The sequence below is a fragment of the Desmodus rotundus genome, chromosome 3 (genome assembly GCF_022682495.2).
Source record: "Desmodus rotundus isolate HL8 chromosome 3, HLdesRot8A.1, whole genome shotgun sequence".
NCBI lineage: Eukaryota > Metazoa > Chordata > Mammalia > Chiroptera > Phyllostomidae > Desmodus > Desmodus rotundus.
Genome location: NC_071389.1, coordinates 98,934,210 through 98,958,892, shown reverse-complemented (window position 1 = coordinate 98,958,892; position 24,683 = coordinate 98,934,210). Strand labels below are relative to the sequence as shown.

The 24,683-nt window shown below is 38.1% G+C and overlaps 2 protein-coding genes across 2 annotated transcripts in view; both read right to left on the bottom strand.

The window, feature by feature from the left end:
* IARS1 (isoleucyl-tRNA synthetase 1) overlaps positions 1-24,106 on the bottom strand; it is a 98,540-nt gene extending 74,434 nt beyond the window's left edge. The window contains exons 1-7 of the mRNA XM_024551051.3: positions 24,029-24,106; positions 18,724-18,846; positions 17,809-17,965; positions 17,200-17,319; positions 14,134-14,216; positions 10,192-10,309; positions 3,920-4,067 (exon numbers count right to left, since the gene is read on the bottom strand). Coding sequence (XP_024406819.1) covers positions 3,920-4,067; positions 10,192-10,309; positions 14,134-14,216; positions 17,200-17,319; positions 17,809-17,965; positions 18,724-18,839 — 742 coding nt within the window. The 5' untranslated portion in view covers positions 18,840-18,846; positions 24,029-24,106. The remainder of the gene's footprint in view (positions 1-3,919; positions 4,068-10,191; positions 10,310-14,133; positions 14,217-17,199; positions 17,320-17,808; positions 17,966-18,723; positions 18,847-24,028) is intronic.
* On the bottom strand, positions 11,457-11,791 carry LOC112296212 (U6 snRNA-associated Sm-like protein LSm8). Its single transcript, XM_045188058.1, has one exon. It carries the CDS (start codon positions 11,787-11,789, stop codon positions 11,487-11,489), a length of 303 nt encoding a protein of 100 aa, XP_045043993.1. The 5' UTR covers positions 11,790-11,791; the 3' UTR covers positions 11,457-11,486.
* Positions 24,107-24,683: the final 577 nt, after the last annotated feature.

Here is a 24,683-nt window from a genome sequence, read left to right as displayed (position 1 = left end):
AAGAATAATAACAGTAACAATAACAATAATTGTAGAACATAACTCAATATAATTTTAAAATTTATTTTCACATAATACACTATGAACACCTGTTTACACCGGGATAATGACTACTCTAGTACGTTTCTCTGTATTCTTACTGGAAATGGAGGACATTACCCTAAAAATTGAAAAGCTGGAACAATTATGAAAACATTTAAAGTTTAATAGATACTGAAAAATTGCCTTACAAAAATTTAAAACGCCCACCTATAAAGTATGACATACCCAAGAATTTAGTCGAGCCTATGACATACATACAATTCACCATAAGAAAAACGAGAATATGAATCTCTGTGAAGGCCTCTGCAATTCACTGAAAAACTGCTATAAATGATGTTGACACTCACCAGCCCTGACCTCACAGGAACTTCATTACAAGTGGAGACTACATTTTCTGAATTAAAACTCAGAACACATAGTCCACGAAGTACATGAGGCATATATAGGCAGAGTGACATGATTGAAATCTCAGTCAAATGGCTCCTTAAGACTGTCAGGCTCACTTCAGAATGGCTGTCTCATAGGTGAAACAGGGAACTTACAATGGAGAAGCAGCTACAGAGCCTGGCAGTGTGTACAACAGCTCTTTGCCAGCAGGTATCGTAAGAAACCAACTCTTGGTCTTATCCTCTTCCAAGGCACAGGTAAATAATAATTACCTGTTTTCTGACCCCCAATCCTCTCCATTCCTTCATCAACATTTCCGTCTAGCCAACAAAAGCTATTGTGGGTCACACTGACTGTCATGTAAGGTGGATTTCTTTTTTCTATCAGTTTTTCTTTTCTACTCTTGCTTCCCCCCTTCCCTCATAAAGTATCAAAACCTTGAAGGTTCCAATCTTCTATTTTCATGTAAGTATCTTTGAAATGGCCTCATTGAGACTGTGGCTAACTCTCTACCAGGGAATATTTGAAAGACACAAAGTCAAGTTTTGATACAAATTCTGTGATACTCAGGCAGGAGACAGCATAGCAATGGAGGAACTCTGAGACTGCACTGCTGTTGCTGCAGCGTCTAGCGTCCTGGTTGCCAAGAAATGCCTTTTAGTACCTAGGTAGAGACCACGCCTATGCACCAAACTTCAGTGGTTGTTAATGAAAGGATAAAGTCAGTGCCATTTGCTATGGTGGCACCATTTGCCAAGCAGGCCTATGACCTTGTTAAACATGATTGCCATTTTTCTCTTCTGAGCTTGTCCCCAGGACTGGAAATTACTGGAAAGCAAGAACAGACCTAACTGCTCTCTATAGCCATGGGCAGAAGATAACATTGGAACACACTGCAGCCTTATGTTACAATGCCCCAATGAAACGAGGTGCAAAGTGGAAATATTCCCCATATCCAAGGTTGGAGGATGGGGGTGGGGGATGATATGGAGGTTAAGATACTTTTCATAGCAATGACAAGTTGATAGCCAGTTGATAGCCAACAGCTCAGGGGCCACACAACAGCAACTTCCTGGTCTTTTCTAATCCAATAAAAGCTTAAAGTCCCTACCTCTCAATTCTGGAGCATCTCTCCATACCACGCCCCTCTCCTTTCTTGGAGAGTGAATAAATACTTTACCTTCTGCACTTTATTCTTTATGAATTCTTTCACATCCCATGTCACTGACTACCTAACAATTAACCCATCTCACCTCACTTACTGTATTTTGCAGAATATAATGCACTGTCGTGTATTAATGCACACCCACATTTTTGGCCCAATTTCAGGAAAATAAACTTTTGTTTTAATTTTTGAGTTTATTTATTTACTTATTTTTAAGATATTTGATTTTTGTATTATAAAGGAATTTTAGCATTTATTTTTGAGCATATTGTGGTACAAGAAATTTTCTGTTACAAATGATTACAAAACACAAGAACAGATACAAGGCATTCCAGGTACTACCCACGTATAATGCGCAACTTTATTTTTCACTCAAAAATTTGGGCAAAAAGTGTGCATTATACACAGCAAAATACTGTGATTATTATGCTATTATAATGAATTAACGCAGCTGCTTGATCCCAGAGACGGCAATCAAGGAGATCGTGGGAAAGGCACCAGAGCACAAGCTTAAAAGGTTATATAACTAATTAAGCATGTGCTGCAAGAAGCCCACAAAAATTAAACAAAGGAATTCACCTCTTCCTCTCATGCTGCCTAAAGCCCACGAAATGAGACAAAGGGATTCAGAAAAACCCCTGTCCGGTATCTCTTGGGAAGAAGTGGGTCAGTTCCTCGTTGGCAAAGGAGGTAACCTGCTCTCCTATCTCAGGAGTGTACTTTATAAATCACGCTAACTGCACTTCACTTTGTTGGTTAAGAGATACACTTTCTTTAATAAACCTTGCATGTTACACATTACCTTGTGTGTGTACTCAGTCCAACTTATTAGTTGGGACTATCAAGAGCCCGCAGCTGCTTCCATCAGCAGCAATATTAGAATTTATAATAAACACGTATTTCGTCCTAGTCTCCCTGTTCTGGTAGAGCTGTTAAAACACTTAGAGTGTCTTAAGTGATGAGAGACTTAGAACCTACCCTAGTTCCATGGGGAAAGAAGCTGTGTTCGGGACCCTTTAGACCTCACCCTATAAACTTCTTCATATGGCTGTTTATGTGTAGCCTTTTTATTATTCTTTTATAACACACTGGTAATCTAATAAGTACAATGTTTCTCTGCATTCTGAGAGCCACTTCAGTAAATTATTCGAACCTGAGAAGAGATCGAGGGTCAGTCAGAAGCATAGGTTAACAACCTGGACTTGCAATTGGAGTCTAAAGTCGGGGTGTGGTGGTGGGGTTAGTGTTGTAGGACTGAGCCCTGAATGTGTGGGATCTGATGCTAACTCTAGATAGCTAGTATTTGAACTGACTAAATTGCTTGGTGCTGTTTAAAAAACACACACATCAGAGATTCCTAATGATGATGAAATGCCACCTCTCTGAAGCTCAGGAACTTTACTTATAACAGGGGCATGATGTACAAAGGTGTATTAAAATCTGAAAATTATAAGAAATTTTTACTTTTTATATCTTTGTACTATGCTACTTTGTGTGTTATATCTTCAATCTGTTGAAGAGAAAACAAGAGCCAAAATAGCCTTAGTCATTCTAAAAGCCTATGATACCAAATCAAGGTTTATTATTTGACTTAATTGCTGTTTCAACCTCTCCCAGAAAGTCTACAATTATTTGGTCAACATCAATGAGTTAATCTGTGGAATAGGTTCTCACCACCCTGCCACCCCCCAAAAGGGGCAATCTGCGTAATAAAAAAACATTTGCTGTGAGCTTCCCCTAAGAACAAAAACAAACAGCCCTGGCTGGTGTGTCTCAGGGGATTGAGAGCTGTCCTGAAAACCAGAGGGTCGCCTGTTCAATTGCTGGGTTGTGAGCCAGGTCCCCAGGTCCGGGCACACAAGAGGCAAGCACACACTGATGTTTCTCTCCCTCTCTTTCTCTATAAATAAATAAAATGTCTAAAAAATGCCCCCCTGAAACTCAGATGTCCTGGTCTAAAAATAATCCTTTCTTTTCTTTTCCTAATAGCTCCCCTTGCCTCACCCTCTTCCTAAAAAAAAAAAAAAAAAAAAAAAAAAAAAGTCTTACATTTTGCATAACCCTTAGCAGTACTCTTTTAGTTGCTAAATGGTGTACTGTCCACTTAATAAAGCCAATTAGACCTTCAAATTCATTTGGCTGAATATTGTTCTCTAACAGATTAGCAAAAGACAAACCTCTTTTAGAGATTATTGTTCTGACTAAGCCTAACACTTTTTAAAAACTTCTATTTTTACTCCAAAAAGAAATGAAACTTTCATTATTTTCCAAAATGTTAAAATTATTTTATTCATATTGATCATAAGTAACCAGGCTCACACTTACCTTTAATCTTTACATACTGCAAGTCTGGGTTAACACAGAGGGCAAGGTTACTAGGGAGAGTCCAGGGAGTACTTGTCCAAGCAACCAAAGATACATTTTCATCTTCTTCCAAAGGGAAGGTTACAAATACTGAAGGGTCTTGAACATCCTGAAATAAAATGAGACAAAATCTATAATAACAGACATGGAAGGAAAGGAAACTAATCTTAAGGAGTAAAATAAATTGATATTCAGAATAAACTGAGCTTTTAAAAAACCACTTGCCATATTTATAAAAATAAAATAGAAAGCAAGAAAATCAAATATATATTTTAATATACTTTAAAAGTTTTAACAATTACACACTGCAAAACGGCATTTGGTCAATGGACTGTAGATATGATGATGGTCCCATAAAGATTACAATGAAGCTGAAAAATTCCTATAGAATAGGCTAGTAATGCCATAGTTTTCCTTAGGTTGTAAGGCAATGCAGTACATGGTCTTAGTAGCACTGTGTTACAATTGCCTACAATATTCAGTATATTAACATACTGTAAACTACTGAAGTCTAGGACCTGCAGGGCAACAGACTATGTCATCCCAAAGTATGTGTATTCTGGATAAGAATTACTTTAGGTCAATTAAAGAAAGAGCAGAAAGGGCAGAAGCTCTGAAAATCAAGTAGAAGTTTGCCTTTGTGAAAGACATTTACATTTGTAAAGGAAGTCTCCATCTGTAAGAGTTTCTCCTCTTCATGTGCCAGGAAGTGGAAGACCTTATCTTTAGATACCCTTATCAATAAAGAAGACAACCCGCATAAATATGCATAGCAACCATACTTTTGTTTTCTGTGATTTTCCTGGTAACTTACCATAACTGACTGCCACCACCCCGAAACATCTCTTACGTAACTTGAGCAAAAGATGTTATTTTAAGGTGGCTTCTGTGCGTTTGCAAGTTACTCAGTTTTCCTGGGTCTCTCCCACACAGAGAGGAGCTAAAGATGCTATTAAATTTCTTTGTTTTTCTCCTGTTAATCTCTCTTTTATTACAGGGACCTCTTAGCCAAGAGTCCAGAAGGATTAAAGGGAATTTATTTTTCCTCCCCTACAGAACAATAAGCTATATATCATATAGCCTAGCTGAGCAGCAGGCTTTTCCATCTAGGTTTGTGTTTAGTGCACTCTGATGTTCTCACAAGGATAAATTCACCTAACAGATCCTTAAATGGAGCATGACTGTAGTCACAAATAACACATTTTAAGTGTATCAAGAAGGATATATGTATACTGGAGGTTTCACTATTGTAATAATTTTACAATAATTTTACGAACTATTTTATAATACAACCACAAAGTAATATGCCAATAAAATAGCCTTTTCACCTCTTTCCCCTCCTGTTTCCCTCTTCCTTTGACATAAAAGGCTGAATCCTGCACTTTCTTAATATGGTTCTTAAGATGCTCGTCTGCCATCTTTTTGGCTTGCTAGCTTTCTGAATAAAGTTGCTTTCCTTGCCCCAACACCCTGTCAGTCAACTCATTGCCTGTTGTGTGGCAAGGGGGAGAAATGAACTTGGTTGCAAATAATAATTCAGCTCATAAAGAAAAAAACCACCTTAGTGGTAAGCAATACACATTCAGAGAATTGTAACCGAGCAGCTTGGGGTCTGGCCACTTGCAGTCACAAATAGATGAGGAAGGAAAGAGGTTTTTATCAATAGGTGCCAAATTTGAGGGGACTGAGAGCATCCCTGCTCCAAGTCACCTCTTCCACAAAACACAAAAATTCCCTTGTTCCCATAAAGACAGAAACCCAAATTGATGCCCAAAGTCACCCATCATGTTTATCTATCCTTTTGCAACCCAAGGAGGCTATACTAACAAGTCTCTGTCTCTCCAGTTTTAATGCTCTTTGTCTCTGGGGTGCACACTTCAGGGTTCTGGAGCTGCCATTGTCTCATGGAGCTTCCTCTCTCTCCCCTGGGGCCTGGGGTACACTGCCAGATCACTCCAACCGGTCATGCAAGAGAATCTCCCTGTGGGACCCCTATGTCCAAGAGTTACTCTTGCCCCAGGGCTGGTGAGTGTTCCTGGCCCATGCCTCCATGTGTTGGCCTCAGCACAAGAGCAGGGGCATAGTCTCAGACCCCAGAGGCGCAGAGCAGCTGCATCTCAAGGGTTTGCGATGCAAGACGCATCTTGGCGTAGGACTCCACCTGCAGGCAAAAAGCCCTGAGTGGGCCCTTCATCTGCCCATCCCGCAAGCAGCCCCTACACCTCACCCCAATCAGGAGCAGGAGGCAAGGAAAAGAGATCTCCCAGTGATCTATTTTAAAAAGTCTCGGCCCACAAACCCATGCACGATGGAGCATCTGGCTTTTCAACCTATGTGCTCTAACATCTGCCATATTTGTCAGCCACCCAGTGTCTTTGCTTCTCTTCTGGCCTCCATTTTGCAGAAAGGGGCAGAAGTTTCCCAGTGGTGAACAAGGGCACAAGTGTCTTGGCCCAAGATGGGGCATTTGGCCCACCCAGACAGCTTAGGTTCTGTGCAGCCTATGCCATGAGCTGCTCACTTGTTCGGGCATCGCATGCTGGTTAGTGCCTTCTTGCATGTGTTTACAGTTGTTCTGGGGCATGGATGCCTATCAAATCCCACCTCCAGTCTCAATCCTGGGTTGCCATCATTGCTTCCTGTAAACCCCTCCCTTCTAGGGGCAGAGAGGAGGTACTGGCTCTCAGGATTTCTTCCCTGCTCCCCAGCAGCCTGGCCAGATCCCTCTATTACAGAATGGCTTAAGTAAAAAAAAGAAAATGCTAAGTGTTGAGAGAATGCAGAGTAATCACAACTGTTTAGTGGGAGTATAAATCAGTATAACCACTTTGGGGCACTCTATGCTAGTATATATTACAGTGAAAGGCATCAACCCACAGCTTACAAGCCAAATCTGACTGCATCCTGTTTCCATATATCTCAAGAGCAAAGAATGGTTTTGAGAGAATTGAGTACTTGAGATAGGCCATTTGGCTCACAAAGTCCAAAATCTTTACTACGTGGACCTTTAAAGACCGCCAACCTGTGTACTGGAGCTAAGTGGAAGTATGTTTTGACTCAACAATTCCCCTCCTGCTGGTTATGTATCTAACAGAGATATGTACAGCATACGCTCCCCTAAAGACAAGTTCTGAAATGTTCACAGTAGCACTACTGATAAGAACCACAAACTGAAAATTGCCCAAATTCCCATCAATATTAGGATAAATAAATAAAATACTAGATAACAATTAAAATGGTGATCTACAAACACAACATGGATGACTTTCAAACAATCTTGAGCAAGAGAAGCCAGACACACACAAACAAAAACACATTGTATGAAACCATTTATATATAGCTTAGAATCAGCAAAACAAATCAATGTAGTTGGAAGTAGGGATGAGAAATGCATGGCTAAGTTAAAGGACCAGGAGAAGGGAGAAGTACTGATAGGTTGATAAGGTTTTTTTTAAATCTTAAAAAGATGTTATTTATTTATTTATTTTGAGAGAGAGAGGAAGGGAGAGAGACAAAAGAGGGGAGAAACATCAATGTGTGGTTGCTCCTTGCGTGCCCACTACTGAGGACCTAGCCTGCAACCCAGGCATATGCCGTGACCAGGAATTGAACCAGCGACCCTTTTGGTTCTCAGTCCAGTGCTCAATCCACTGAGCCACACGAGCCTGGGCTGTTGATAAGGTTCTTTCTTTTATCTGGGTATTGGCCTCACAGATGTATTCATTCAGTATAATTATATGGAGTAGAGCAAGAAAACGGAGGAGTAGAAAACAGGTTTTGTCACTAAAATAAGGTAATAGGCACTAAGATGTAAAACATTAATTTTAGTAAGTACAGAAATGAATGTAAAAATATAAAACTTAAAACTTCTAAATGGAAACTTAAATAAAACATAAATAATGATGGCCTTTAGGTACTGGGATAAATTTTCAAATGGTTTCAAAATATTCGACAATGAGAATGAACTTCTTAAGTAATCCAATTAACCAGACTTCTAAAAACTAAAAATTTAGACAAATTACAAATAGTTTATATACCACAAGCCGGTTTACCTTTGGGAACGGTTGGAATGATTTTCTCCTGAAACTCTGTACTTTTGCACAGCTTGCTCTTTCCCAATAAGAGCATGTTTATGGAAGAGGGTAACCTTTGAAAATTGTAGCTCACAAGCTATTAAGAAGGTCTCACATGTAAAAATTTAGGTGCCAAAGGAAACCCAGCAGAAGTATACAAGGATTTATTATTTAAAATATTCACAGCTATGTCCATCAAAACCACTCAAATGTCTACCAAATGAATAAATTGTAACCTATTTGTTATATGAAACACTACAAAGCCGTTAAAATAAACTTATATGTACATGTATCAAGATGAAGAAGCTTTTAAAAATATTGTTTAGTATAAAAGACAAGGTGCAGAGTAAGTACAGTGGTGGGATTTGAAAACATGCAGAACGATGCTAATACTATTTACGGATATTTATGCAGATAGTAAAAGTATAAAAATATGCATGGGAAAGAAACGTCAATTCCAGCACCGTAGTTACCTACCAGGATGTAAGGAAGGAAACGGAAAAGTGTTGTAAAAAAAAATCATGGTATATTCCCTTACACAGAAATTAGAACAAAAGATCTATCACTATGTGTGTGGATCACCATCAGAAACATAATGCTGAGAGAGAAAAGCTAGATATAAAAAAAAACATAGTGGTTCTTTCCATTTCCACAAAGTGAAAAGAGGCAAAACTAATCAACTGTTATCTGTAGTATTTTATATATTTTTACAAAAGAGATGCCATTTATTGGAAATCATCAAATGGTACATTTAAGATTTGTACATTTAACTGTTTATGAATTTTAACCATCCTGCCTTGACAATACCCCCCAAACCATAAATGAATACTGACCTCTATTAATGACATACATGAAGAAAAAAACAAATACAAAAATGAAGTACCAATTAATATAAAATATAAAGGACAGAGAAAGTGTTAAATCGGACCATGAAGACACAATCAAAACACTTATATTGTGGAAACTTTACAGGACAAAACCTGTCTCCTAAACAGTAATTTGCAAGGAAAAAGAATAGAAAGAGAAAAGGAGACCTGCACATTAATACAGATCAGACAGTTATTACCATGTATAAACCTTTCTTAGATCTAACTTAAAAATAAAAATAAAAATAACTGAGGGACAAAGGTATGATATTTATGAGACAAAGAGAAACACTAATGATATCAAGGAATTAAAGAATTTTAAAGTATTTCAAAATAATGATGACGGGTGATGAGTTTAGGTGCAAAAAAGGTATATGGTATCATTAAAAAAAGATAGTACTTAGTATATAATTCTCTACATTTGTATGTGCTAAAAATATTTTATTTAAAATGTACAACACAATTAATTATTAGCACTAGCACAGAAGGGTATTTAGGAGACAACAGGATCATCACACCCACATCAGAATTTGCAAAGATCAAATTGAATGTATGAAAAGCATTCTATAAGATGAGAAGTGCTTTTGAAATGCAAGTTTTAATAGTATTTCCAAATCTGAGCTATAAAATAAGAATTCCCCCCAAAATCAATGTCCTTTAAAAACAAAGAGGGTTGGATAAATTTTCAGAAATGAAAACATCTCTTGAATATATATACATATGAGAACACACAGTTCACAGATAGTTTCAGAAGATTTATTGCCTTGACTGTAGGTCTAGATAAGGTAAAGTAGTATATTTTATAAATATCAGACATGTCTAAACTCTTCTGTCAAACCAATGACAGGATATTCATTAGAAAAAATATTATAATACTGTATACCAACCCCCAATCAGATTTTTTCCAAATACCATTAACAAATAAATGAACTATGAGATCTTTAGGTGAGGGATAAAAGTCACCCAAACCAACAACTTTTGTGAAACAGTGACAGGAGGGAAATAGGGCAGAGCTCAACTTATAAACCAGAGGCACAAAAATATGGTCAAAGCAAGCAAAACCTATCACATTAAATGAGACATTATTCACAAATCTCACAGGGAAAAGGTAATCCCTTGTTTTCAATCTTAACAGAGCTTTGGCTCAGTGACTGGCAACACTACCAGCACTCAGCAAGAAATAATCAAACTGACAAGACTCGCTAGGCTAACATTACATATTGAGACTAGTTACCTTGATCACTACAACCATTTAACTTTCCAGGTACATAATGCCCAATGATATCCTACTTACCTTGTAATTCTGGTGAGATTCAAAGTTGGAAAGAGGAGTGTTGCATGCAGTAGAAAAGGGCATCACTTTCATACCTCTATAAACAAGGCCTTTATCATAGAGTTGTTTGAAGACCCACCTAGCAAGTAAAGAGACAAAGTTTTAGAATAATTATATAACCTAAACTCTGTTTCCCCAAATGCAAACATTTATGCCAGGTTATATTTATAGTTTGTGTCAAGGAAAGATGTGAAAACACAATGTCTTGAAGATTCTCTGGTAAATTACAACAGATCAGAATGAGGCATTATGTTGACATCAAAGTACTAATTATCTGTTGACATGGAAACATGTTCACAACTTAATGTAATGTGGACTGAGAAAAGTAACCAATACCATACCGTATAATAAGGTACCAACTATATAAAACTGTACAAATCAGTATATATATTTATATTTTTTCAGGAATGCTGAAAAACAGATTCCTACTATGTCCGACATTTCAGTTTTTGTTTTTAATAGTTTTCTGGTGTACTTCTTACAGTTTACATTTTATTATAATGGAAAGTATTACACCACTGGGATTGGAATCTATCTCTCCCACAACTAGTCAAAAACTTTTATTGAATACTTAATCATGTTGCTTTAAGCAAAATGTATTCAATACAACACTACAAATGTCAGTTAACAGTCATCCCAGACTCTCCTATGACTGCTCAACTCTTCCAAATGGATGCTAGGATGCACTGGGGAGAACCCTTAAATTTTCCCACTTTAAAATCTGTCTTTATAGTCCAATTCCTATGTGCTTGTCGTAATAAATGAATTAAAACCCCTCCCCTTTGCTATGATAAATTTTTATGAAAACTACATATTTTTATGGCACTCTTTGGCTTTCAATAAAGCTTAAAAAGTGATGTTTTGTAATAAATTTCCCAAGGTTAAACTCAATCTTAAAGTATATACTTTGAGGCAGAACACTCATAGAGGTCTGCAGAGTTTTTGTAAGACCCAGTTTTTAAGCCTAAGGGCAATAAAACTAGCTGCATGATCTCAGGTAAGTCGCAACCACTTGCCTTTATCTTACACAGGGTCCTAACCCAATCCACAGGGCTCTTTGCATGAGGTGGGAAAATTCACATGGAAGTACTTTTTGTTTTTAGGCCAAAAAATAAAAAAGGTTCATTCAAGAAAATGTAAAAATATTTTATTTATCAAAGTAAAATGAACAGTCAAAATTGCACATTCATAAAAATTCTGCCTATTATCCTCAGAATAATCAGTTTCTGCACAAAGATTTACACATCAATTCTTCCTCAGTGTGCTACTGAGTTCAGAGGTTTTGCTTGAATATTCCCCAAATCAAACACAGAATGTTTATCAATTTCTCCAATGACCGCAACATTGACACGTCTTATGATGTATAACCCTAGTACCATTTGTTCTACTTCCTGTGAAGAGCTGAACACTCGCTCATAGCTTTCATCCACAATCAAATTAATGGTCTGGTCAAAACCATTCAGTGTTCCCACTATCATTCTCCTATAAGAAGTAATAACAGCAACAGTCTGATTGATATCGGTCTCCAGAGTGGAAGTTGTGGCGCTCAGCCCAGCCATTCCAGGCAATACTGCAGCAGAGGTGACAGAAGGACCATGTGGAGCTACTTTATAAACTCAAAACACCAACTCAATCTAAATTATCACCATTGTTACTAATGCTGTCATTATTAAAGGTATCATCTATGTTTTCTTTTATTTACCCTAGGCCTATGTGCCTTATTTATGTACCAAGATGTTTTTCAGGAACATTAACATATTAATACCAACAGGCTTCAAAAACTGTTTTCCCTCGACTCAAGTATGTTTTGTGTGAATTAAGAAGTAGAATGTAGAGCTGCAGTTTCCAACATGTAGACAGATACTAGCCATAGGTGCACATTTAAATTTAAATGCATTAAAACTAGAAACCCAGCTTTTTGATCACAGTAGCCACATTTAAGTGATCAACAGCCCCAATCTAGAACATAAATATACCTTTCAGATGTTTAACACAAACCCTGGTTTTTATATGCTCTAATCATGAGAACCCCAGCTGTAGAGTGAATGGGAAGCCACCTTCTCAAAATCCCTGGCACGTCAGAAAATTTGATCAGCTTCTATCCTTGGGTACATGGGTTTGAAGATGCATCCACAGGGTCACATCAGAGTCAAATGGTCTGAGAACTACCCAAGGTGTCTTGCTCCACAAAGGCACAGAATATGTGCCAAGCATGTGAAACAGATCCTGACTAACAGAAATGAGAGCAGGTAGATGGGAAGACAATATGAGCCGCAAGCACCTACAATGCAGTGCAGTAAAATGCTCCCTACAAAACAGCTTTGCAACTCACCTGTAATTATGTATGTATAACTAACCTGAGTAATGTATAGAGGGTATTTTATAACCCTAATAACGATGTCCCTTTACCCAGTAATAATATGTAATGATTTTCTGACTATACTAGCAGGCTTAAGTTAAATCACCTATCAAGACTGGCATGACAACAACAGTTGTCTTTTAACAGTAGATAAGTAAAACCCATTTTGAAATGGTTACAGAACAATAACTGCACTATACTTTTCTCTTGGTATAAAATTCAAGCACACAACCTCTTAGAATTCCCTAAAAAACAAGTTCCTGAAACCAGTTTCCCTAACTTTTATACCAATCAATTTGACAAAAATACTTTAAGAGATTATTTATTTTCAGTAACAGTTGACATTCAATGTTATTTTATACTGTACATTTCTGTGACTGTTTTGTAATTACCAATTTGTACTTAATCTCTTTGCCCTTTTCAACCAGCCTCCTAACCTCCTCCAATCTAGCAACCACCAGTTTTTTTCCATTTATCTATGAGTTTGTGTTTGTTCATTTAGCATAATACCCTCCATGTCCCTGCACATTGTCACAAATGATAAGATCTCATTTTTAAATTTTATGGCTTAGTAATATGCCATTATATATAAGCATCCTATTCTTTATCCATTCATCAATTAATGGATAGTGAGGTTGCTTCACCATCTTAGTTATTAATAACGTCGCAATGAACAGAGATGTGCGTGTACTTTCTTGAAATAGTGTTTTATTTCCTTCTCATAAATATCCAGAAGGGGAATTGCTGGGTCATAAGATAGTTCTATCTTTAATGCTTTTGAGGAACTTCAATGCTCTTTTCCCTAGTGGCTGCGCCAATTTCCAATCCCACGGATAATGCATGAGGATTCCTTTTCTCCACATTTTTGCCTACAATTGTGTGATTTATTGATATTGTATGATTTATAGATACCAGGCCATTTATATCCTTAATTCTATGTAGTGTGAACAATTCTTTGTTGTGATGCAAAAACACTAATGTATTTGATTATGGCTTGCTGCTCAATCTTCTGGGGACATTATATATGACAAAATACATGGATACTTATTACTAACCTAGAATCCAAAAGTAACTGAAATAAAAATTAAATCTCTGTATGATACCAGAATGATGGTTACATGTCATTACGTACTTACCCAAAACCATAGAATGTTCAACAACAGTGAACCCTAAAGTAAACTAGGGACTTTGGGTGATTACAATGTGTCAATGAAGGTTCAATTGTAACAAATGTACCATTCTGGTGGGGGATGTTGAAAACGGGGGAAGCTATGCAAGTGGGAAATGCCTGTACCTTGTTCTCAATTTTGCTGTGAAACTAAAAATGCTCTAAAAAAAAAAAAAAAAAAAGCTTTAAGTCTTAAAAAAACAAAAGATCACTATGCTAATATAGGGGTAGGCAAAAGTAGGTTTACAGTTGCATGTGAAACAAGAGTTTATTCTTGTATTATTTATTTATTATTGCATTTTCCAATTGAACTATAAATCTACTTTTGCTCACCCCTGTGTAGTAGAATTATATTTGCAATTTCAAATAAACCTACCAGACAGATTCCATGAATTCTGGATACAGAGTTTTATAGTCATTGTCAAAGTCAATCCATCGGCCGAGTCTGGTAACAGTAGACTAAAAAAATATAAATATTAGTTATTAGAGAATGATTATTTTGTTATTGTACACCAATGTGTTTTACTTCCTTTTTAAAGCATTATTTTTTAAAGATTTTATTTATTCATTTCTAGAGAGAGAGGGAGGGAGAAAGAGAGGCAGAGAAAGATCGATGTGTGAGAGACATCAATTAGTTGCCTCTTCCACTCCCCCACCCTGGGCACCTGGCCTGCAATCCCAGCATGTGCCCTGACTGGGAATCGAACCTACAACCTGTCGGTTGCAGGCTGGCGCTCAACCCACTGAGCCACACCACCCAGGGCGAATGTGTTTTACTTTATCACCACATACAATAATTCTGAGAAAAGAGAACAATCAATGATTCAAATTCATCTTTATTGTAATCAGCATGCTATATAAAGTTAAGATCCAGCTTTTTCCCAGCATTCATCCTATATGTAAATAATGTTATTTACAAGTATTAATATGCTTTTAAAGTGTACCAAAACTACCATCTGGCCAACACCACAGGTATATGTGTTGCTGGCAAGAATCATTAATAGGTACTAGAACTACTGAGTTAAAGTATAAGAAACTGAATACTTGCAAGGAATCTCCCCACCAAATAATGATTAATTACAAAGGATAAACTCTGACTTTACAATGAAGAAACCTGACAGAGATCACCTTGCTGACTAAAGTTAACATCACCAATGAGACATCTGTATCATGGGCCTCTTGATTATGATAGACTGAGAAGGGTATGATGTTACTTCTTAAGTATTCTTTCCAAAAAATGCAAAACCTACACTGAATCATGGAGAAATGTTAGATATTGAGGGACTTCTACAAAATAACTGGTTATGTACTATTTAAAAGTGACAAGGTCATAAATGACAAAGATTGAGGGAATGTTCCATATTTAAGGAGACTAAGAAGGTATGACAATTAAATGCAATGTATGCTTCTAAACTGGCACGGATCAGAAATAAAAGTTAGTAGAACTGGTTAAATTTCAATAATGTCTAACATATTTTATCACTGTTATTTTCTTTTTAATAATTTGCTTTTGATAATTATATTATGGTTATCATGGTATTAGCTGGTGAGTGAAGGACATAGATGAACTCTTCATACTACTTTTGCAATAGTTTTTACATTTATTAATTTTAGAGAGAGGAAGGGAGAGGGAGAAAGAGAAACATCAGTTTTTCATTTATTTATGCATTCATCAGTTGCTTCTTGTATGTGCCCTCATGGAGATGGAACTTGCAACTCTGATGTATCAAGACAATGCTCTAAGCAACTGAGCCACATAGCCAGGGCCTAATTTTGCAATTTTTAATAAGTCTGAATTAACTCATAATGAAAAATTTAAAATCAAGAAAACAAAGACCCAAATGCATATTATAATCACCAGGATTTTTCCCTACTGGCAACCAGGAAAGAAAAAAGTTAGATTATAGGGTAAAATTTAGAAGCTTTGATTTTTCAAGTTGATTAAAAAAATTTTTATTCATCAATGAAGAGAAGTTATTTGATGTTCTGAGCAGAGAAGAGCAAGATGAACACAGTTTTGTGGGAGAGGTAACTTGGCAGAGTGGGCGAAAAGAACATGAACAAGAGACCAATTAGGAGACTGTTACAGAAATAAAGAGGTGAAAGGCTACAGAAAGGTTGTAGGAATGAAAATAAATGACTAAATAAGACACTAAGAAGAAAGACTTGATAGGATTTGACATTTCATCTGATCACAAGGATTAATATTTGAAGCCTGATACCTTAGCAGGATACGGAATTCTGAAGAACTGCAATTTTGAGAAGTCAAAGTGGTAAGAAGATGGATAAAGTGAAAAAAATAGAAGCCAGACATTGGATAAGGTGAAAGAAATAAAAGCCAGACACTTTTTAAGTTGTACGGACAAAGTATTGGGTTGACCAAAAAGTAAGTTTGTTTTTTTCTGTAAGATGGCTGTAGTAGAGCTTAGTTGTCTTTTACCTTTAATCAAAACAATTTGTTAGACTGTACTGTGATAGCTGTCATATCAGTGTGAATTAAAAAATAAAAACTTATCAAAATTGGTCAATTTTTGTGTAGCCATTTTAATAATAATAATAAAAATAAAGCTTTCTTACTTCAAAAAGGTTTTTAAAAAGCAACTGAAATGCAAAAATAGATTTGTGCAGGGTATAGAGAAGGCACTGTGACCTACTGAATGTGTCAAAAGTGGTTTGTGAAGTTTCCTGCTGGGGATTTCTCAATGGACAATGCTCCACAGTCCAGTAGATCAGTTGAAGTGGACAGCCATCCAACTGAGACACTGAGAACAATCAACGTTATACCATGTGGGAGATAGCTGACATAAATATCCAAATCAATAGTTATTGGTGAAAGTGAAAAATGTGTCTTTTACTTTACTGAAAAAAAAAAAAACCCACACAAATTTTTTGGCCAACACAATAATTAATTGAGAGCCAAGGAATAAGGAGTTGAGAACCTTTGTTCCTAAGCCTTTAAAAACAAGAGAGGGCAGGAGCTGACAGCACTTCACCGTTACCTAAAGGTACCAGCTATGGGAGCTCTACTACTAACAGGAGTGGGCAAGATGGGGGTGAAATTCATGTAACAATGGATCCAAATTAGAATTAATTTTAATGTCTGATTTTTTAAAATTGCAACATTCAAGTTAAATCTATTTGCTAGGACAGTCTGATTCCTGTCATATACTGTGGGCAGATAAAAGATTAAATATAGAAGACTAATTAATTAAGCACATAGAAATAAAAGAGGCTTCAGTTTAAGCTACAGTCCAAGCATTAGGGTTGGAGGTGGGAGCTAAACACTCCTTTAAAAAGGATGGTTGACCTTTCTCATGTTAAAACCTCACATAGACACCCATACTTTTGGGAGCATCAAAAAAAGCACAAAGGGTCATAAACCATTTCAACTCCCATTTAAATTAGAAGTTTTGTTCATTCCACTGAAAATAACCAAACATACCTTCCACTCAGTAGAATATCTCATCACAATGGTTCGGCACTGATTATTATATTCCATAATCCCCATTTTGGCTACATCCTCTGGTCCTCTGATTCCCAGTAGCTTATCAATTTCATATTCCTGAAAATTTACAATAAGATTGTTAACAACCCGGCCCTATAAAACAAATGCAATTCAGCAATTCTAGACAATAAAACATAATTAAAAAAATTAGTTTTCAGAAAATCTAGAGAAAATGAACTATAAATAGTATTACAGAAATGAAGTTGAATAGTCTGATTACAGTAAAAATTCATCATACTTATATACATAACAGAATTTAATGCTTATTAAAAAAAGAAATCAGCCCTGGCTGGTGTGGCTCAATGGATCGAGTGCTGGCCTGTGACCTAAAAGGCCACCAGTTCGATTCCCAGTCATGTAACATACCTGGGTTGCAGGCCTAGTGCACAGTTGGGGGCGTGCAAGAGGCAACTGATTGATGTTTATCTCACACACTGATGTTTCCTTCCCTCTCCTTCTCCCTTCCTTCCCCTCTCTCTACAAATAAATAAAATAAAATCTTAAAAAAAAAAAAATCAAAACATAAGGTTGGCAACTCCAACATACCACAGGTAAGCCATGACAATCCCATCCAAATCTTCTGTCAACATGAAATCCACTCTGGTGAGCATATCTTGTAACTATATCTTTAATTGTCCCTGCAAGTATATGTCCATAGTGAGGCAGTCCAGTTGCAAAAGGAGGCCCATCATAGAAAGTAAATCTAACAGATATAATAAAAATATGTTGTTACTTTAAAGCAGACAGCAAAAATGTACGACAACATTTTTCAATAGATGGCTCTTGGCACAGTGGAGTCTTCAAGAAGAAGAAAAGCAGTGAGACCAGGAAATTCAGGTAACCAATTAGATATATCCTGGAAGCCTTGCCTTCAAAAAAGCTAGTTATGAGAGAGCTGGAGAGGCCTCCATTGGGCCACCCATTCTTCACTGGTTAGTCCACAACATAAGTTACTCATCCTGATGCTGAACAATTAAGTTACTCATCAATAAAATAAAGCAACAAGTGCCTATCTCATGAAGTTTTTGAGTACATGAAACACATGACTGAAAAAAAGGACTGTTCTTTAGGTGAATGGAAGACCTGTGCAGGCAGAAAGTACCCTACTAGAAGGCTACAACTGGTTTAAATACTTAAACGAGGTGGTGATAATGAGAAAAGTGGAAAGGGAGAGGGTGATTATGTATACTCTAGTTAATAATGGTTCAAATTTAAATGGCTTTCAACACTGGAATTTTATTAGAACATTCAAGTCAATCTCTTTAGATCTTTTAAAGAAACTGAATCTAACCTATTAAGAACTCATCCATTCACTGTATATGTACAACTGAGAGCACCCACTATAAAGACCTAGGAGACTCTGGGAGTATAAAGGTGAACACAAAGTTCTTGCCTTAATGGGACACAGTCAAGTAATGATTATTCTTAGGGACTCTATCTTTACCAAAGAAATTCACATACTTTGGCCTATGTTTTGACTGCTTTAGGCATTCTTGAAAACAATTAAATTCAGACCAGAACTTCAAGATTTTCTCTTCTTCGGCAGGGAAATCAATGTTTTCTGGAACTTGAACCATTTTGGTGCTGCAAAAGAAACCAAATTTATTATTTTCAAAATAGAGATCTAGGAGTAAAGATTATCATACATCAAAATGAATGTATATATTACTACCCCTGACACTACAAGACACATTAAAAATAATTATAGCTTTTTTCAGGTAAAGTTCAGGCACTATGAAGTTCACCTTTTTAAAGTGTACAATTTGGAGTATTTTAGTATATTCACAAATTGTATAACCATCACCATTCTTTAATTCTGGAACATCTTCATCACTGCCTCCCCTGTCTCCTCTAAAACCCCATACACATTAGCAGTTACTCTCCATTCCCTCCTTCCGGAGCCCCTCAACAACCATTAATCTGCTTTCGGCTTCTATACATTTTTCTCCTCTGTACATTTCGCATAGTAAAATTATATATATATAGCCTATTTTATCTGGCTCCTTTTGTTTAGAATTAGGCATTCAAGGTCCATCCATGTAATAATATGTATTGATATTTCATTATCTTTTTAATACCAAGTAATATTTTACTGTAAAAACATGCCACATTTTGTTTATCCATTCATCAGTGAATGGACATTAGGGCTGTTTCCACTTTTTGGCTATTGAACAATGCCATGAATTACATGTACAAGTTTTTTGTGTGAACATATGTTTTCAGTTCACTTGGGTATATACCTACGAGTAGAATTGCTGGATCATACCATAACTGTGTTTAACTTTTTAAGAAACTGCCAAACTTTTTTCCATAGCTGCTGCATCTTAAAATATTCTTCCAGCAGTGAATGAAGATTGAAGTTTCTCTAAGTCCTCACTCTTTATTACCCATTAGTGGATTACAGGAAATCTTAGTGGATAGGAAATGGTAACTGTGGTTTTGATTTCCATTTCCTTAATGATTAGCAATACTGAGCATTTTTAATATTTTCTTACAGACATGTGTATTCATCCTTTGCCCAATGTATAATTTGCTTATTTGCTTGTTCTTTTGAGTTGTAAGAGTGCTTTGTACATTCCAGATATAAGCTTCTCAGTTATGTAATTTGCAAAAATTTCTCCCATTCTGTAGGCTTTCTTTTCATTTTCTTCATGTTGTTATCTGAAGCACATATACTTTTAAGTTGGTGAAGTAGAGTTTATCTACTTTTTGTTTTGTTACTTGAGCTTTTGACATATCTAAAAAACCACAACCTAAAACAAGGCCATGATGTGAAAACACCTCGCCATTTTACTGAGGAACAAAGCGAACAGCCAACAGTACCCCAGCGTTTATGAATATAGACCAAAAAGTATAGAGGATACTGAAAAAACAGACGGTAAGGGGACTGCTTCAGGACAAAAAGGTCCCTGGGACCAGCTCAGGCACCAGGGTGACTACAGCCTGCTGCAGGACTCCTGGGAGAAAGCCGGGTTAACAGCTCCCTCCCCTGCCAAACAAGGTTTGAGCAGCATGGAGAGAGTTCTGGTTGCCTGAAGTTGCAGGGAGGGGAATAAGGATGAAGTGGTAAACACATGGAGACCCTGGGCACCAGTTGGGGAGAGTTGAGAGTTGGGCCCTGTGCGGCCCTGACCCGGTCAGTCCCCGGTCTAGCTGGAGAGGTGGGCTATGTGAGAGGACAGGTCCTTCCTTGTATGGAGCAGCAGGATTCAGCAGGAGGATTTTCTCAAAAAGAAAGACCCTAGGGGGCACTTTGGGGAACTCTCCTGCAGGAGCAGCTCCAGTCTCCTCTCCACCCAGCAAGGCCGCCTGGCACTCCCTCAAAGGTGTGCAACGGGGGAGAGTGCGAATCACGGAAGGCTCCTTATGAACCCGAGGAGGGTGAGTGCCTGAACCTGTGGGTCCGGAGGCTGGCCGCTGGAGAGCTGGGCCAGAGGCAGCCTGAGTGCTGGTGGGGAGCTGTGCTAGGCACCTGGAGCTGGCTGTAGCCAAAAGACCAGCAAAACTGGCAGTTTGAAGCCAACAGGATTGTTTTTTCTTTTTTAAAGTAATTCTTTATTATTATTATTTTTTCTTTCTTTTAACACCTTCTTCCTCTCTTTCCTGCTTCCTTGTTCTACTCCTTCTTTCTCTCCCTTTATATGTCTTCTTCCAGCAGGGGGTGTGTGAGAGGCAACCACACATTGATGTTTCTCTCCCTCTCTTTCTCCCTCCCTTCCCCTCTCAAAAATAAATAGAACCTTTAAAAAAATTATTTTTTATTTTCAACTACAGCTGACATACAGGTTATATTAGTTTCTAGTGTACACCTCAGTGATTATAGACATTATATAAACTACTAAGTGATCATCCCAATATACCTTGTACCCACCTGACACCACACATAGTTTCTGATATGTTTCAAATTACATTACAGAGGCCGGAGAGTGAAAAAAACAGAACTGTTAGTGTGCTACTGGCTGCTGACCAGCTAATAAAATATTGTTCACATTCCTGTTTTGCCTGTTGGAACTTTGGATTTAATTTCCAGGTGGCTATTTCCACTTGTTCAGCCAAACCCCATTCAACACCAGATCTTCTGCTTATTTGTACATGGGCTTTCCTGCCTGCTGTATCCAGCCAATTTATGGGAGTGGACATTTGTATATGCGAACTCTGTGCTTATCCCAGAGCGTGTCGCACTTCACCTTCTACTACCCCTTGCCCAAAACTAATGTAAATTCTTTCAGTCTTCCTCTTTCTTCTTCTTTCCCACTAACTTAAAAGTATAAGAACGTGCCAAACTCTGGAACAATGGACGTGCTGTCTTTTCTACCTAACCATGCTAGTGGCCCCTTGGCTAGTAGTTTTGGCCCAATAAAATCTTACTTACAAAAAAAAAAAAAACAAACCCAAGACTTTCAGCTGTAAAGTTAAAGTTTTTTAAACACTTCACACTACATACCGTTTTGAATCCTACATACCGGTATAGATTAACCCTCACAATGGAAAAGCTCTGAAAGTAACATATCTGAATTAAAAAGAAATCCGATGGGTCCTCACTGCCAACAGCATTCTGTAGACTTTTCAATGGAACACCCAAGGCCACCATATTCTTACCCTAAACTACTATCTTACTCCTTTTATTTATTCCTATAAAACTCTAGGTCTAGCTACATCACTCTCTTGGTCACTGCTGATAAGCAAAACCATTCTCCTCTATCAAGCCCTTTCTCCACATACTCTAACACTACTTAGCTTAAATGGACTCTCCTTTATCAGGTTTTCAGATTCTTCGTTTTCAGAATACCTCCCTCCCCTGAATCTCCTACATAGTGTAGTATATGTGCATTGCACGTTCCACACACTCTCCAATTCAACTGTAAACTTGTTGCTGGCAGTAGTATCTTACTATCTAACCTACACTGCTCAAAAAAACGTTTGTTTGAATGCATCCCTTTGTCAGCATCCTTTGGTTTTCCTCAGTGATGCTCCTACCTGCCTTCCCAATCTATCCCACACCATGTGCTCTTCCTGGCCCATGATAATTGCTTTGAAATGTGACAGTTAAGGTGCCACCACTTAGTATATAACCTATAGGAACAGTTACTCAACCTTTAAACTTCAGTTGTGTCATCTGTAAAATAAAGGCCATAAACGTTCACAATGCTAACTTAATCGGTGAAATAACAGCTATTACAGATCACAACAATCACATGTCATTCACTTAAGCTATGATTTCTTTGCCCCCAAATTCTTCTATTGCCCCTGCCCAGCCACTACATCATCTTTCAAAAAACATTTAAAGAGTACAATCTACACTTAGCTGCCTTCTCTCCTGTATATATAATTCACTCTTTAGTCACTTATGATAAAGGTATTATAATCTTTAATTTTACTAGTATTTATAAGTTCATCATATTATGGAAAACCTCTAAATCTTTTACTTCTCTTTTAGTATCATCCTTCCTGAGCTCTATGTAAAACCTGAATGCTAAAAGTAATATTGTGCCACCTTATAAAAAACTTAATATTCTCTTCTGGATTCATTTCAAACACTTCACTCAAGAAGGAAACTACATATTCGTAAGTCTGGAAGCTAAGTTCCATCTCCCACTAGTTCCTCACAAACACCATAAGCTGCAGGGATGATCGCCCCCTTCCTGTATCAACACACATTGAAATCCAGCTATAAACAAAAGTCCTGAGAAACCTTTCTTGAAAATTACATTTATTCAGTTGATTTGCAAACTAGGAAACAGATGAACAATGTGTTCCAAAATGGAGGGCAGAAGGCAGGGTTTGTAAAGACAAAAGTTGCAAAAGTCTGGTGATCAAACAGATGGATTGCTAGGGAAAACAAGACCCTACGGGCATATTAAAATTGGTTTTCTGATTGGTGGGCCAACTGGACTTTCAGTGGTGGGCTGACTCTGGAGTGAGGCCAAGTGGGGTTGTGCGGTGAGAATGGCGGCCAGTAGGAAAAAAAGGCCGTCTTTGACCACGCAATTATAGTACAGGGAGTATTATTTAACCACTACGAAAGAAGTACAATTTATGAAACAGCAGCACCATCAGCACACAGAAGCTGCTCGCTCTGCAGGCGGTTTCGGAGCCCAAAAGGGCGAAGTTATGCGCTGTAAAGCAGTTTCAGAGCTCAAGGTGTAAAAAAAAAAAATCCAAATATTGGGCCAAAGTTATGACATTAAATTTTGTTTAAGTCCTCACTGCTATACTTCATCATGGTTCTCTGGGTCCTCTGTCCCCCGCAATTCCTACTTATCTTCAAGGCCCCAAACCTATCGCAGCTCCTCGGAAGCCGTCTGCTCCCACCTCGAAATCCCAAAGGTCTTCCTTCCTCGGGCGTGCACACGGCGTTAGTCAGACTGCGAGCGCCGAGAACAAGGCCGTGCTTACTTCGCCTCCAGTCCCTGGTAGCCGGCAATGAACGCCCTTTCACGGGAACGTAGTACTAGACCTGTTCTTATGAATACATCGACTTCGAAGTTATTTCTAATTTCACCCACCGCCTGCACCTCTCCAGCAAGCTCGATCACACCAAATTCCACAACCACCAAGTGTTACCACGATGCCAGGTCGTAAAGGAACTTCAAAGGGTTGAAAAATCCCGCAAGACAGCTAGGATTCGTACCCAGTTCCGAGTTCTTTAGCCCACTTACAGCCCCTCCCAATCTTCTCCGTGGAAATACATAAGCACGCAACTACCCCACAGCCCCGCAGGGACATTAACCGCCCCCCCGCCCATCGTGTTCCTGAGGTGCAGTACCTGACGTCCCCTAGCCGTCTCTCCAAGGAAAGAGGGCGTGCACGCTGCTGCCGCCGGGCGACCCAAGGTGATGCAACGCCGAGGCCGCACCTGATTACTCGCCAGCTAATCAGCGTGCGTCGTCAGACACCCGGTAACAAAGAGAACGGCTATTGGCTGAGTGACTATCTTACCACTCCCACCTTGTCGCTTCTTCCGCGGTCCTGGCTGGGAAGGCAACCGGGCAATTCCGAGTAGCTTGAATAACGGTGGAAGGATCCTGAAGTGGCTTCTGGGGTGGGGGCTGATTGGGGTGGGCAGTGAGTGGCGGCTGAAATTGTGCATTCTGATGGGTGTTGTCACACAGATGCATTCGTTTGTCAGTGTTCACCTTTCTATGTTAGACCAATCAAATCCAGCCACAGTGGCCTGGGTAATTGTAGCGTGGGACTGCGAGCAAGCGATCCCAATTTCCTAGGTAGCCATTACAGGAAGCAGCCTTGGCTCTAGGATTCCGTTTTACAGTGTAGTTGCAGACCACCACCAAATCACACAGGAGTTTGCAAAAACTGCAGATGCCTGAACCACATAGCAGGCCTGTTCAGACTATCTCTGACAATGGGTCACAAGAAAGCTGTGCACTTTTAACAGGCACCTAGATAATTAGCTGCACACT